The 16,263-nt window shown below is 46.3% G+C and overlaps 1 protein-coding gene across 1 annotated transcript in view; it reads right to left on the reverse strand.

Moving 5' to 3' along the window:
- The window catches only part of BFSP2 (beaded filament structural protein 2, phakinin), a 50,458-nt gene that overhangs the window by 10,057 nt on the left and 24,138 nt on the right, over positions 1-16,263 (reverse strand). The window contains exons 3-6 of the mRNA XM_014537597.1: positions 15,924-16,080; positions 14,234-14,338; positions 5,217-5,283; positions 5,088-5,103 (exon numbers count right to left, since the gene is read on the reverse strand). Of these exons, the coding sequence (XP_014393083.1) occupies positions 5,088-5,103; positions 5,217-5,283; positions 14,234-14,338; positions 15,924-16,080 (345 nt within the window). The remainder of the gene's footprint in view (positions 1-5,087; positions 5,104-5,216; positions 5,284-14,233; positions 14,339-15,923; positions 16,081-16,263) is intronic.

A 16,263-nucleotide genomic window follows, 5' to 3' on the forward strand; every position in this document is an offset into this window, starting at 1 on the left:
CAGTTAGATTGGATTCTTTTTAAGGGCTACATAGTATTGCCTTACTCAGAAGTCCCCCATCCATGGACACTTAGGTGGCTTCCAGTCTTTGCCTGTTACAATCAATGGTGCAAAGAATAACCTACATCCCTCATCTTGATTACATGGGAATATCTCTGGGGGTAAATTCCTCTTGTGGAATTGCTGAGTCAAATGGGCAAGCTTTGCAATTTTGATAAATGTTGCCAAATTGCCCTCCAGGGAGTTTGTAACCCCTCCCAGCACCATAAGGCAGATTAATCGTTAGCAAACTTGATCTGATACGTTTCCTTGAAAAAAACATGTCTGGTCACACTTGTGACTATCAAGGGGTCGGTCTGGGTTTTGAACCTTCTCCCTGAGTGAGATGGACATATTGTGATTCCTCCCATACGTTCAGGGAGCAGGTCATTGTTACTCTGCTCTTTGCCGGGGAAAAGGGAAAAAATGAGAGATCACCCACATCTCTAACTTCAAGCCAAGTCTGATGGCATGTCACCAAGCCCGTGATGTGGGAGAAAAATCTGTTTTGTCTCCTAGGTTACTGGCTCTTTTGATTGACCATGTTTACTACATATGAATACTTATTTATAGAATTGTGCAAAAATAGTCCAATCTAGTTGACTGGCTAAGAAACCCGAGTCAAAAGGCTCATATCTCAGTAGTAGTTCTTCCAGTTCTTGCTGTTTAAGGGCTGTAAGGAGCTCAACAAAAATGCCCATTAAAGGCCTGGGATCTGCTAAAGGAGAACTGAAGCCGTGGGCCCAGCTCCGACTGGTTGGCCCTTGGCTGTGTGTCCCTGGGCCATGACTCAGCCTCTCTGAGTCCCAGTCCCTGCCCATAGAATGCAGTGATGAGTGGAGAATGATAATCACATGATGACTGTCTCCTGAATCACTTGAGGCTTCTAACAGGTTATGCATGTAGAAGCCTTTAGAACCTTAAAAGCATGCAAATATTGGCTGTATATGTTTCCTTTACATATGTTTTTATTGATTTTTTAAATAGAGAGGAAGGGAGAGAGAGAAACATTTATTAGAGAGAAACATAGATCGGCTGCTTCCTGTACGCCCCCTAGTGGAGATCAAGCCCAAAACCAGGCATGTGCCCTGACTGGGAATTGAACTGGTTCATGGGACGATCGATGCTCAATTCACTGAGTTACACTGGCCGGGCTGCATATGTTTTCTATATGTGAAAAGCAGTATTAGCTAATACATGAGTTTGTACAAGCCACTATGACTTGACTACTACTAATGATAACTAACGTGTGTGAAGCTCTTACTCGGTGCCAAAACTCTGAGAACAACTTTTAGTCCGTGATCTCCTTTAATCTTTACAACCCTATGAAGCAAGTGTCATTACTGTTTCCATTTTATATGAGGAAGCTGAGGCACAGAGAGATTGAGTTTTTTATTCCAGATCATATGGCCTAAGAGGGGCAGAGCCGGGACTCAAGCGCAGCTGCAGACCCCAGAGCTATGCTCTTAACCAGAGCTTAATGCTGCCGCTGCCACCAATTCATCAACTTAAGACCCTGAAATTGGGGTTGTCTTCCCCAAAGTGAAGGTGGGTCACTCTAAAATATCCTCATTGTCTTCCTGGGATCAGTAGCTCTGTTCTTCCTTCTCTCTTTGGGGTTGGGCCTGGCCAGATGGGCTGTGTGGCAGGGTGGGAGGCAGGAGAGGGGGTGTCCTGACAGACAAATGGAGTCAGATAACACGGCTACACAGAGAGGCCGGGGCAGCGTGAGCTGGAGCCGGTTCCTAACAGTGTACAAGAGCTGATGGTTAAATTTTCAGGAATTTTGTAAGCCAGTTGTTAAACACAGCCATTATTAAAAATTAAATCATATCAACTCACAATTAAATAAGTTATATTAAAAAAATGGTACCTGGCTGGTGTGGCTCAGTGGTTGAGCATCAACCCAGGAACCAAGAGGTCGCCAGTTCGATTCCCAGTCAAGGCACATGCCCGGGTTGTTGGCTTGATCCCTGGTGGGGGCCGTGCAGGAGGCAGCCAATGGATGACTTCCTCTCTCATCGATGTTTCTATCTCTCTATCCCTCTCTCTCTCAAAATCAATTGGAGCTGGTTCCTAACAGTGTACAAGAGCTGACGGTTAAATTTTCAGGAATTTTGTAAGCCAGTTGTTAAACACAGCCATTATAAAAATTAAATCATATCAACTCACAATAAGTTATATTAAAAAAATGGTGCCTGGCTGGTGTGGCTCAGTGGTTGAGCGGCAACCCAGGAACCAAGAGGTCGCCAGTTCGATTCCCAGTCAAGGCACATGCCCGGGTTGTTGGCTTGATCCCTGGTGGGGGCCGTGCAGGAGGCAGCCAATGGATGACTTCCTCTCTCATCGATGTTTCTATCTCTCTATCCCTCTCTCTCTCAAAATCAATAAAAATATATTTCAAAAATGGTAATAAATACTCAAAACACATTACCTGCTAATTATTTACATTTTATCATTATCTGTGCAACTGAGGTTTATCTACATTTATGGTACCTGTGTGGTGGGAGTCAATGGTGTGTTCCTGCCCAACTCTTCCCAACTCATTCACATCATGTTATTAGTTTGAAATAAGGGTGAGAGTATTGACACCATGGAAATTGGCAAACTCCACAAATCAGAGATTGAATTACTATTTTATGGACTGTCTAGATTTTAAAAAGGGATGCATAAAATATTAATAGTGCAGATTAAACTTAAAAGTGGGTCCTGTCGGTAGCTGTTGCATTGGGAATAGCACAAAAATCAGCAAGAATATTTTTCCAATATTTGAAAACTATTATCTGATTCATAAAGAAGTTACATTATTGCCCAGCTGGTGTGGATCAGTGGTTGAGCATCTACCTATGAACCAGGAGGTTGCGGTTTGATCCCCAGTCGGGCACATGCCTGGGTTGCGGGCTTGATCCCCAGTGGGGGGTGTACAGGAGGCAGCTGATCAATGGTTCTCTCTCATTGATGTTTCTATCTCTCTCTCCTTCTTCCTTCCTATAAAAAAAAAAAAGTTTCATCATTGACAAATGAACTCATTAAGGTTAATGAAAATATCAACCAAAATTCACATCAGAGCTATCCTCATTCATCATTGTTGTAAGTGACTTTTTGTATAATCAGATATTAATAATCAAACATTTTCTGTAGTCTGATTTTATGATACTATTGCTGATGATATAACTATAAAAACAGTTGGCGGGGTTTGCAAGAAATAGCAAGCCACATTGAAGTTACAGGTGTAAATGGGAAAGCAAAGCATTTTATCTTAAAATGTATGTTATTACTAAAATTAGATAAATAAAACATCAACCAAAAGTCTTTGCCACCTTTAAGTGGTATTGTGAATTTGATTGGCATGTAAATACATATGCTTACATTGCCCCCCACCCCCACCCCCTGAGAGCAGTTGTGAAAGGTTGCCAGGACACCATGGGTGAGAGCCGGGCATGAGTGGAGGCCAAGCTCCATGGAGGGCATGTTTCAAAGCCCTGATGGGCGGGTGTGGGCTAGAGCTGCTGGCCAAGGCTATAGCCACAGAACCCATATGATCTGTCCCTCCTCTCAGCCCAGACAATGAGTGGCTTGTCTTCAGTGGTACGTACTGGTGTCTGGAGGGTTGAATCCCTATGTCTTAGTGCCACTAGCAAGATGCTGTACCCAACTGTTTCCCAAACATTCCTGGGCAACCAGCATAGTTTTTCATACATCTGAATGCTAATTAAACTGTTTTTATTTTAACCAATTCACTTTTTTTTCCAATTTACTTTTTCTTTTAATTTTTATTTATGGATTTGAGAGCGAGAAAGAGGAAGGGGTGGGGGAAGAGAGAAAAAGAAAGAGAGAGAGAGAAACATCGATTTGTTGTGTGGACGAAAGGGGCCACACGCTGACCTGACAAGCTCACGGGGATCAAACCCACAACAGCCTTGGAGTATTGGGATGACACTCTAACCAACGGAGCTACCTGGCCAGGGCTTCACTTTTTCTTTGTAAATAAACGTGTATAACATGGAAATTGTAAATCTGTTCTCAAATTTTAATGTGCATCAGCACCATCTGGGGGTTCTTGTAAAATCCAAGTCCCGATGCTGGAGACCCTGAGGGGCCCAGGAATCTGCACGTAAAACTGCCATGTGATGCCTGGTCCATGGAAGCAAATGTCTAGATCACCACAGAAACCGACAGAACTGCTTTACTTGCCATACATAGACGGTAACTGAAACAGTTCATCATCTTAAAACAAATCACCTGGAGGGGTGGGTAGGGGCTGGGAGGAGGGAGAGGGGAGAGGGGGATGGGAGATATCTGTAATACTATCAGCAATAAAAAATATATTTAAAAGTGAAAAAAAACACCCAAACAACAACAACAACAACAACAAAACCCCACCCAAATCAATATTATTTCATTCTAGCAAATACTGCCTGCCAAGCAGCTGAATCCCAGAGCCTGCTTTCTCTTTGTTGAGAGGCGAGATTAACAATATATGAGAAGTGTTAATAACCCACCGGCACCAAAGGACACTTCCTTATACAGTTTACTTAAGATTGAAAGAGAAAAGAAATTAATTTGATCACTATGGATGTCAGTGCCATTTTATATCATGCCTCCTACTTTCTGAAACCCACTTCCCACATCCTCGCCCTTCATCTGGGAACAGTTAAGCGCTTGAACTCACCTAGAAGTATTACATGTCCTTCTCCAGTGGCTTTTTAGATTTATGCTTTCTAGTTATTGCAATAACTCTATTTCTATTTCCATTTCAACCCAGTGCCTCCGGATTTCTCCTTGCAGATCACACAGTAGTCTACCACATAGTAGACCCCGAGGCTAGGAAGGCAGGGCTGTTTTGTTGCTCGGTGCAGTTGCCAGGATGTGTGATGAGATTCAAATATGTTGGTCCCCAGGCCTTCAAACCAGCTTGAAACCTTGGCCCCACCGCGCAGGAGCTGGACTGCCCGTGGTTGCACTCCGTCTATATTTCTGGGGGTAGGAGAGCATGTGGACATTTTGAAATATGGGAAAAAACTTCAAATTAAAAAAATGTTAATTACATTTTCATGTCGCTGCCTGTGAAGGATGGATGCGAGAGAAGAAAGGCAGCATGCTTTCGAGTGAGTCAGAACGGAGCAGGTGAGAGTCTCCAAATGGAGGGGAAAAAGCCATCCCCAAACCCAACCCACCTTTCGGAGTAGCACTGCCATTTCCCAAAACGTCCTTGGCAATGACCTGGAGGCGGAAGAAATGCCACTGTGCAGTGTGAGGGGAGGGGGGAGCTTGGAGGAGGCAGAGTGGAGAGGCTCGAGGCAGGTGTGTGCTCAGCAGCACGTACACAGGCTGCACGGGCAGGGGCTGAAACGTGTGTGTCCTGCCTTGCCCTGAGCAGGCACTGCGCGGGGTTCAGAAGCTCTCTGGGTTTTGTAACGGTGAAACACAGCCACGCTCCGCTGCAGAGCACAACTGACAGCTTTGTTCTAAGTGTCTTGGCCTCCCAGGATCATAGTAACCTTGTTATATTCATTGTCCTGGAGAAAGACAAGGCAATGGAGCCCTGGGGGTACCGGGTTCCCAGTCTAGTATCACAGAGCACCAGTATCCCTCGGGGAAGGCACAGGGCCTTGGTTTGGAAAGATCCTCACAGAGCCCGGCATAGGCATGTAGCCCCTCGGACATTCTACAAGATGTCACTGCTTGTTCTTTTATTCTTTTAAACCTCAACTGAGGACATGGAGAGAGAGAGAGAGAGAGAGAGAGAGAGAGATTGGTTGCCTCCCCCATGCATCTGAGCAAGCAGGGCCCGTAATCAAACCCATGACCCTTTGGTGCACTGACCATTGAGCCAGACAGGGCACGTTTGTTCATTAAGAAAACGAATCATTGTTCCCCACTCCACGCAATCTGTGTAGGCCAGCCTGGCAGTGAGGGTGTCAGTTCAGGGAGGGGCTATATAGTGAATCTGACAGATTCAGTGACTGGAAAGTAGCCTTGCGGGATGATTTGATCATAAATTCCTAACTGAGCAGGTCACGGTGGTAGTCACACCCCAGGCATATAACTCCCTTAATAAAAGGTTTGTCTTTGTTTGTCTGAGCCCTGTCCATTGTTCTTGCTCATCTAGGTTAACAGCCCTTTGAGATGCCAAAGGAATCCTCTTTTCCAGACCCCCTCGGGGACACATGATCTTGTTGCATCCTTATACACCTTCACTATTTGCAGTACATGTTAACGATCATTATTTTAAATGCTACATCCATTCCATGTTATTCCATTTGATGACGGCTGTAAAAACCCTTTCTTAACAAAGGTTACAGAGGCAGCCTGAGGTAATGTAAAAGAAGTACTATGTATCTCTCCATTTTTCTTTTTATCGAATCATAGAGATTTCCCCACCTTGCCTTCTCCAGCCTCCTTAATCTACCATCAGTGGATTTCATGGAATCCTCCTTATTTCCCTTCTTTGGTTCAAATGCATAAAAAGAACGGCAACACTGCCATTCCCATAGCATTTCCTCAGTCCATTGAGATCTTGCTTTTGGGGAGGTCCTCAGTTTGGCTCAAATAAACTCATACATTTTTTTTTTCCTATAGGCTTGGACATTCTTATGTCAACAGTAAGAAAGCATGGTTTGAATCATAGCTCGGCAACTTGGGTCAGTTATTTAACCTCCCTGTGCCTCAGTTCCTTCCTCTATAAAATGGGTAAAATCAAAATCCTATGTCACATTGAGAAGATTATATGAGGAAACACCTATCAAGGACTTAGCTCACGGCCTGGCACCTGGAAAGTGCTCACTCCATGCTTTGCCGACACTGCTTTCACCGCACATCCCTTCCTGCCTTGTGGAAGGTGGTCTTTCTCTCCATTGCCTCCTGCCTACACCCCAGCCAACCTCCACATTAGATTGTGAGTACCCTCTGTGCAGGGACAACTTCTCAGTCACCCCTCTATCCTCTCTGACGTGGCTTTTTATACCCAGCACATGCTCGACTACACTTACTGAAGGTCTACGACATGTGCCAGGCACATGCTGGAGACCAAAGAAGAGGAAGATGCCCAGCCAGTGTGGTTCAGTGGTTGAGCATTGACCTATGAACCAGGAGGTCACGGTTTGATTACCGGCCAGGGCACATGCCCAGGTTGTGGGCTCGATCCCCAGTGTGGGGTGTGCAGGAGGCAGCCGATTGATGATTCTCTTTCATCATTGATGTTTCTATCTCTCCCTCTCCCTTCCTCTCTGAAATATATATATATTTTAAAAAAAGAAGAATAGAACCACCATATCTTCTAGCTATTTTACTTCGGGGTATTTATCTAAAGAATATGAAAACACTAATTCGAAAGGATATGTGCACCCTCATGTTCACGACAGCATTATTTACAATAGCCAAGATAAGGAAGCAGCCTAAGTGTCTATCTGTGGGTGAATCGATATAGAATGGAATATGAATCAGCCATCGGAAAGAACAAATTCTCGCCATTTGCAACAACATGGATAGACCTCGAGGGCATGATGCTAAGTGAAATAAGCCAGATGGAGAAAGACAAATACCATATGATTTCACTTATATGTAAAAATCTAAAAAAATAACCTCCAAAAAAACCAAACAAATAAAACCGATCTCATAGACACAGAAAACAGGTGGTTGGTTAACAGAAGGGGAGAGGGTTTAGGGGGTGGATGATGTGAGCGAAAGGGTCAACTGTGTGGTGATGGATAGTAACTGGACTTTTGGTGGTGATCACTGTGTACAGATATAGAATTATAATATTGACTATACAGCTGAAACTTATGTAATGTTATAAACCAATTTTATCTCAAGTAAAAAAATAAAAGGACTTGTCAGATAAGTGGTAGGAAGTGCTGATGGCATCCACCTTTACCCCTCAGGCCTTATCATGTTAGTTCTCCCGGCTTCCTTTTGCTGCCGGTTCTGCACTTCTGCCTGAGCGCTTTCTCCAAAGACGGAAGGGTCCCTCTGCTAGCACATGGCAGAGGCCTGATGGAGCTGGTGCTAGTACCCCACTTCCTTGCCTTCCCCTCTCCTGTATTCTGTTCTGCTCCCCAGAACCCCCGTGGGGTACGTTCCAGGCTCCCACAGTGGTAGCTGGTTGGATAACATACTCTTTGTCGAGTCCCTTCTCTGCTCCTTCTTCTCCTGGTATCTTGGTACTCTCTCCCCCTCCCCCAAAGTCCCAAGTAAACTACCTCCACTTCTCCACTTCAATATTTGTCTCAGGATCCGTTTCTGGGGGAACCTAAACAAAGATACATTCATCATGTCCATGAATGTTCAGCCTCCCGGCTGTAAGGGAATTAAATACACGTTTGTCTTCTCTCTGCAAAAGGTTTCAAAAGCCGGGCGCGCTAAGCCATTTCACATTTACGCTTTGCGGCCAAGACACGGACAAGAGGTGCTCAGGATGGGCAGATGTCAGCCCCCAGGGCCTGCCTGCAGCTGACAAAACTATTGACTGGAGGACTTCTGGCTGTCAGTTCTGATCTCTGTTGACGGCCAGAGGAATTCGCTCCTTCTGCAAATATTTTCAGAGCTCGGCCTCTCTGCCAGAGGCCCAGGCAGCATCGGCCGAACGTACACAAGTGCTGTGTGTGTTCTCTGAGATGTGGCTTTCAGACGACTCCATAAAAAAGACGCGAATGAGTCCGTTCAGAATGAATGTTTGAATTACTGTTGGGCTGGTGATGATTCTCAAGAGGGTGAGGGGTGGACAGTAATGACCAAGTTTTTTCTTTTTCTTTTTCACACTAGGCAGGATACACTCCTGTTCATTACAACGCCCCTCCCCCGTTTCGCAAAGAAATAAACACTCCACTGCGTGTGCACCCAGGAGCGTTGGGACAGAAGCAAGGCTGCAAACTGCTGGGCCACCGAGATTTAGCTTTGGGGCCAGAGCCAGGGAGAAACAACAGCCCCTGGCAGAGACAAGGTCCCTGGACAGAGCCACCGGGAGAACTAAATGAAGCCACACCCACCCACCCAGCGAGTGCCCGCTGCCCGCCCTGGGCCTCCGTCTCCCCACCTCTAAGGTGAGGGGGTGGAAATAGATGGCTTCTAGGGTCATTCATGATAAATATTCAGGACTCTCCTAAAGAAGAAGGAATGGACCCAAATCGAATCTACGGTTGGGTTTTGCTTTCCCTCTGAGTTGTTCACCTCTCACCAGGTTGGGTGGGGCTGCATTTTGTGGGGTTACCAGGCACTATTTGCCTGATAAAAGTGTTTGCTGTGACCTGGTCAAGGAACTAAAGGTTAGAAAGAGGAGAAGCTGTTGAAGGGGGGTTGGGGGGGGCAGCGGGGAAATGGAAGGTGTTTTCTGGGCTGGAGAACATTAAAGGCTCCAGAATTGGTGAAGACCCAGCTGGGAATGTTCCTATTGGTCCTTGGGGCAGGGGAATGAAGGGGGCAGGAGAGGACAGAAAGTGAAAGGTCCTCCTGGTTTTCTTTTGGAGGGTTTTATATATCTCATGGTTCTCAACCCTGGCCGTGCATTAAATCACCCAGCTTACAGAACTACAAAGCCCTGGCTGGGTAGCTCAGCTGGTTGGAGCATCATCGCAAAGCACCAAGGTTGCAGGTTCGATCTCTGGTCTAGGTACACACAGGAATCCACTAGTGAATGCATGCCTGGGTGGAACAACAAATTGCTCTCTCTTTTCCTCCCTCTCTCCTACCTCTGAGAGAGAGAGAGAGAGAGAGAGAGAGAACCCGGCTGGTGTATGTGGCTCAGTGGTTGAGTGTTGACTCATGAACTAGGAGGTCAGGGTTCTATTCCAGGTCAGGACACATGCCCAGGTTTCAGGCTCGATTCCTAGTAGGGGGCGCGCAGGAGGCAGCCAATCAATGATTCTCTCCCATCATTGATGTTTCTTTCTCTCTATCCCTCTCCCTTCCTCTTTCTGAAATCAATAAAAAAAGGGGGGGAGGGAGGGAGAGAGAGAGAGAGAGAGAGAGAGAGAGAGAGAGCCAAAAAGTCCCTCTCCTCCTTCTGATTTACTTGGTCCTGTATGGGGCCTGGGCGCGGGCCCTTTTGAAAATGCTGACATAGTTCTGTGCAGCCAGGGTTGAGAAGCGCTCCATGGCAACCCAGGACGCAGGAGCAGCCCCCTCGCCTTGCCTCACGTGGCTGCCTTAGTTCTCACACTTCCTTCACGCTGTCCTCCCTCTTCTGCCCTTCCCATCCTCTGCCTCAAAATCCCAGTCATCCATGGGTAGGGGATGGAGAAGGAAGAAACCCTGTGCATTCTATTTCTGGTCAATGCCTTTATTATTTACGAAGTTTAATAAAAATCATTTTCTTCCCTGAATAGAATTCATACGACTTAAGAAAAACTCAAGAAATACTCAAAAGCAAGAAAAACGTTTCAAAGTGTTCGACAGGCCCCTCACTTAAAGACAACCACCACTAGCACCATGAATGCTGTGGTGTTTTCTTTCTAATCTTTCCGTGATGCCTAGTTTCTCTGTTTGAATGCTTTACCCTACTGTATACACCAGGGTTGGCACTCTGTAGCCTGCAGGCCAAGTCCAGCCCACCTCCTGTTTCTGTAAATAAAGTTTTATTGGCACACAGCCATGCTCACTTGTGACTTATTGTCTCCAGCAGCTTTCACATCACAGTGGCAGAACTGAATATTGCGACAGAGGCCATTTGGCCCAGAAACCTAAATATCTACTGTCTTGTTCTTTGCAGAAAATGTTTTTGGCCCTGGAATGCACCACTCTGCACTCTCACGCTTATTGCATGCGTATTTCCCAGGTTGTTATAAATGCTTCACAAATATCACTTCCCATAACTGTCTGATATGTCATTGCACGGTTGGTCTTTATCGTATTATTAAACATTTATGTGTTATTTCCCCAAACGTTTTCATTCTTGTAATGAATGCATCAGTGAGTACACTTGGATGTACACTTTGCTTGTATTTTCAATGATATCTTTAGGACAGTGTCCAGATTATTCAACTGGTAGGTAGGGGCATTATAAGACTCTTGATTCATATCACCAAATTCCTTATGCAAATGGGTCATAGAAGTGCTTCCTGAAATATAGGTGAAAACCTCCTTCTCTACACACTCGCCAGCATTATTATTATTATTATTATTAGTCTTTCCCTACTAATGATTTGATAGATCTCTGACACATACTTACTCAGGATTGGATAACATCATGTTTTGGACTCTTTGAAAGTTATACTCCGTGCGGGCCACCGAGACTTAGCTTTGGGGGCAGAGCCAGGGAGAAATAACAGTCCCCGGCAGAGACAAGGTCCCTGGACCTAGAGCTGAGCCGGGAGAACTGAATGAAGCCACACCCACCCACCCAGCGAGTGCCCGCTGCCCACCCTGGGCCTCCGTCTCCCCACCTCTAAGGTGAGGGGGTGGAAATAGATGGCTTCTAGGGTCATTCATGATAAATATTCAGGACTCTCCTAAAGAAGAAGGAATGGACCCAAATCGAATCTACGGTTGGGTTTTGCTTTCCCTCTGAGTTGTTCACCTCTCACCAGGTTGGGTGGGGCTGCATTTTGTGGGGTTACCAGGCACTATTTGCCTGATAAAAGTGTTTGCTGTGACCTGGTCAAGGAACTAAAGGTTAGAAAGAGGAGAAGCTGTTGAAGGGGGGTTGGGGGGGGCAGCGGGGAAATGGAAGGTGTTTTCTGGGCTGGAGAACATTAAAGGCTCCAGAATTGGTGAAGACCCAGCTGGGAATGTTCCTATTGGTCCTTGGGGCAGGGGAATGAAGGGGGCAGGAGAGGACAGAAAGTGAAAGGTCCTCCTGGTTTTCTTTTGGAGGGTTTTATATATCTCATGGTTCTCAACCCTGGCCGTGCATTAAATCACCCAGCTTACAGAACTACAAAGCCCTGGCTGGGTAGCTCAGCTGGTTGGAGCATCATCGCAAAGCACCAAGGTTGCAGGTTCGATCTCTGGTCTAGGTACACACAGGAGCAACTAGTGAATGCATGCCTGGGTGGAACAACAAATTGCTCTCTCTTTTCCTCCCTCTCTCCTACCTCTGAGAGAGAGAGAGAGAGAGAGAGAGAGAACCCGGCTGGTGTATGTGGCTCAGTGGTTGAGTGTTGACCCATGAACTAGGAGGTCAGGGTTCTATTCCAGGTCAGGAAGAGAACCACAAAGTCCCTCTCCTCCTTCTGATTTACTTGGTCCTGGATGGGGCCTGGGCGCGGGCCCTTTTGAAAATGCTCTGACATAGTTCTGTGCAGCCAGGGTTGAGAAGTGCTCCATGGCAACCCAGGACGCAGGAGCAGCCCCCTCACCTTGCCTCATGTGGCTGCCTTAGTTCTCACACTTCCCTCACGCTGTCCTCCCTCTTCTGCCCTTTCCATCCTCTGCCTCAAAATCCCAGTCATCCATGGGTAGGGGATGGAGAAGGAAGAAACCCTGTGCATTCTATTTCTGGTCAATGCCTTTATTATTTACGAAGTTTAATAAAAATCATTTTCTTCCCTGAATAGAATTCATACGACTTAAGAAAAACTCAAGAAATACTCAAAAGCAAGAAAAACGTTTCAAAGTGTTCGACAGGCCCCTCACTCAAAGACAACCACCACTAGCACCATGAATGCTGTAGTGTTTTCTTTCTAATCTTTCTGTGATGCCCCAAAAAGTCCCTCTCCTCCTTCTGATTTACTTGGTCCTGTATGGGGCCTGGGCGCGGGCCCTTTTGAAAATGCTGACATAGTTCTGTGCAGCCAGGGTTGAGAAGCGCTCCATGGCAACCCAGGACGCAGGAGCAGCCCCCTCGCCTTGCCTCACGTGGCTGCCTTAGTTCTCACACTTCCTTCACGCTGTCCTCCCTCTTCTGCCCTTCCCATCCTCTGCCTCAAAATCCCAGTCATCCATGGGTAGGGGATGGAGAAGGAAGAAACCCTGTGCATTCTATTTCTGGTTAATGCCTTTATTATTTATGAAGTTTAATAAAAATCATTTTCTTCCCTGAATAGAATTCATACTACTTAAGAAAAACTCAAGAAATACTCAAAAGCAAGAAAAACGTTTCAAAGTGTTCGACAGGCCCCTCACTTAAAGACAACCACCACTAGCACCATGAATGCTGTGGTGTTTTCTTTCTAATCTTTCCGTGATGCCTAGTTTCTCTGTTTGAATGCTTTACCCTACTGTATACACCAGGGTTGGCACTCTGTAGCCTGCAGGCCAAGTCCAGCCCACCTCCTGTTTCTGTAAATAAAGTTTTATTGGCACACAGCCATGCTCACTTGTGACTTATTGTCTCCAGCAGCTTTCACATCACAGTGGCAGAACTGAATATTGCGACAGAGGCCATTTGGCCCAGAAACCTAAATATCTACTGTCTTGTTCTTTGCAGAAAATGTTTTTGGCCCTGGAATGCACCACTCTGCACTCTCACGCTTATTGCATGCGTATTTCCCAGGTTGTTATAAATGCTTCACAAATATCACTTCCCATAACTGTCTGATATGTCATTGCACGGTTGGTCTTTATCGTATTATTAAACATTTATGTGTTATTTCCCCAAACGTTTTCATTCTTGTAATGAATGCATCAGTGAGTACACTTGGATGTACACTTTGCTTGTATTTTCAATGATATCTTTAGGACAGTGTCCAGATTATTCAACTGGTAGGTAGGGGCATTATAAGACTCTTGATTCATATCACCAAATTCCTTATGCAAATGGGTCATAGAAGTGCTTCCTGAAATATAGGTGAAAACCTCCTTCTCTACACACTCGCCAGCATTATTATTATTATTATTATTAGTCTTTCCCTACTAATGATTTGATAGATCTCTGACACATACTTACTCAGGATTGGATAACATCATGTTTTGGACTCTTTGAAAGTTATACTCCGTGCTGGGAAAGGTAAGCAGGAATGTAAATGACAACTCCTGCCCCCCATGCCAATCCACAGGGAAGGCTAGAGGAAGAACAGTAGGGAAGTCAAATGAGAATCATGATTTATAGTCAGAAACGTAGGGAAATCTTTTAGAAAGCAAGGGGATGCTTTTGAAGAGCCTGGGCAGTGAGGAGAGGCTGTGGGCTATGACATCTTGTCCTTGTTTGGGAAAATTTTATTTCTCCCCTTTTTTCTTTTATCTCTTCACTAGAGGCCCGATGCACAAAATTCGTGTGGGGAGGGGTGAGTTTCCCTCAGCCCAGCCTGCGCCCTCTCACAATCCAGGACCCCTCACTCCGGACGTCATCCAGACCAGCGCCCAGGGGGACGTCCACTTGTTCCAGCTCAGACACTGCCAGCTGCTTACACAGCACTTTCACATCCTGGAAATGACAGCGCACACAGGTGAGTTCCGCGGGGGAAAGAAGGCCTGGCATTGCACTCAGCAGAAGCCCTGTGGGCAACACTTTTTTTTTCTTTTTAATATTTTTTTTTTTATTGATTTTAGAGAGAGAGGAAGGGAGTGCACCCAGGTGAGTTCCGCGGGGGAAAGAAGGCCTGGCATTGTACTCAGCAGAAGCCCTGTGGGCAATACTTTTTTTTTCTTTTTAATATTTTTTTTTAATTGATTTTAGAGAGAGAGCAAGGGAGAGGGAGAGAGATAGAGAAACATCAATGTGAGAGAGAGTCATTGATTGGCTGCCTCCGGATGCATTCTGACCAGGAATCAAGCCTGCAACTCGGGCATGTGCCCTGACTGGGAATGGAACCAGCGATCTTTCGGTGCACAGGGCGATGCTCAACCAACTGAGCCACACTGGCCAGGCTGTGGGCAACACTTTGCTTCTCATTCCGCTAAAGCCAAACGGGGTGCTTCACAGCCACTGGGGGAGCCCCTGCTCCTCTTCCCAGCACAGGGGCTGTATTCTCTTTTCCCAGGATGCATTTCTCCGCTGGTTTCACAAGCCCAGGCCCAAGCAAAACGCCAAATAACTAGCTAAGTAGTGACTCAGAGTAGGCAGCGTTTCATGAAGTCAGAGTAGGCTGAAGGGCTCTGAGGATAACTCCACAGTTACTGTTTTACTGTCGGGGAGTGTGGAAAACTCCAGCGCCAAGAGCAGGAGGAAGTGGGCCGGGTTCCTGGTTTGCTTAAGGTCGGAGAGAAGAGGGAGCTTCCTGACATGAGACTGTTACGTGGGTTTTCACCTTTTCAACTGCAAGCACTTTAGGCCTCAGGTCAGACAGGGGCACGAGGCAGGTGGTCTAGGATCAGTGTGGGGCGGGGCCACGTCGCCAGGGGAGGTCCCCTCCATCCTGTCACTCAGGGATCTGACCTCATTCCACTAACGAGTGTGTGCAGACCACAGCCTGGCTCAGAGTTCTTCTGTGTGTCCTGTGTAGTGAAGACAAAGTTCTGAAGTTGAACGCCTTGAGGTACGGGACGCGCCCTCAATTCAACACTGGAGCCATCCCTGGCGAGTGCTTGGACCTGCTGCCTCCCCCAGTTCTCAGAGCAACCTGGTCCTGAAGCCTTTTGAGTATGAGACATCTTGCTAGCCTGACCCCTACATTGGGACTGAAAGCATTTTACCAGCCCTGGGCAAGTGACATGGAGAGGCCCAGGTGAGCTACCATCACCTATGTTTTCTTTTATTATTATTTTTATTGATTTTTAGAGAGAGAGAGAGGAAGGGAGAGGGAGAGAGAAAAACATTGATGTGAGAGCGGAACATTGATTAGCTGCCTCCTATACCCCCTTCTCCTCGGGTAACTCCCTTCCCTCCCCGCCCCCCACACTGGGGGTTGAGCCCCTGCATGTGCCCTGACCGGAATTGAACCAGCAGCCTTTTGGTGCATGGGACGATGCCCAACCCATTGAGCACACCAGCCAGGGCCCATCACCTGTGTTTTGAAGCTCGGCCAGACAGGTGAGTATAGCCAACCCAGCGTCAGCCCAGCCCCACCTACCTCTTCATAGCTCCTTGACAGAAAGCCAAGCTCTTCTTTCAGGCTTTCTATTTGACTTTCCAGATCCATTGTTGTCAAATTAGCTTCATCGATGACTTTATAGAGAGAGTTAATTTCCTCTTCCGCGGCCTTTCTAAATGGCTGCTCATTTTCATATCTGCAGATAAAGGAACTTAATCAGCATAGCTAGGCGACCGAAAAGAGAAAATAATCTATATATATAAAAGGCTAAGTGTTCGTCTGACTGGTAGCTATGACGTGCACTGACCACCAGGGGACAGACGCTCAATGAAGGAGCTGCCGTGACCCACACTGGCCATTTAAAAATAAACGGTACCAC

The sequence above is a fragment of the Myotis brandtii genome, unplaced genomic scaffold (assembly GCF_000412655.1).
Source record: "Myotis brandtii unplaced genomic scaffold, ASM41265v1 scaffold18, whole genome shotgun sequence".
Classification (NCBI taxonomy): domain Eukaryota; kingdom Metazoa; phylum Chordata; class Mammalia; order Chiroptera; family Vespertilionidae; genus Myotis; species Myotis brandtii.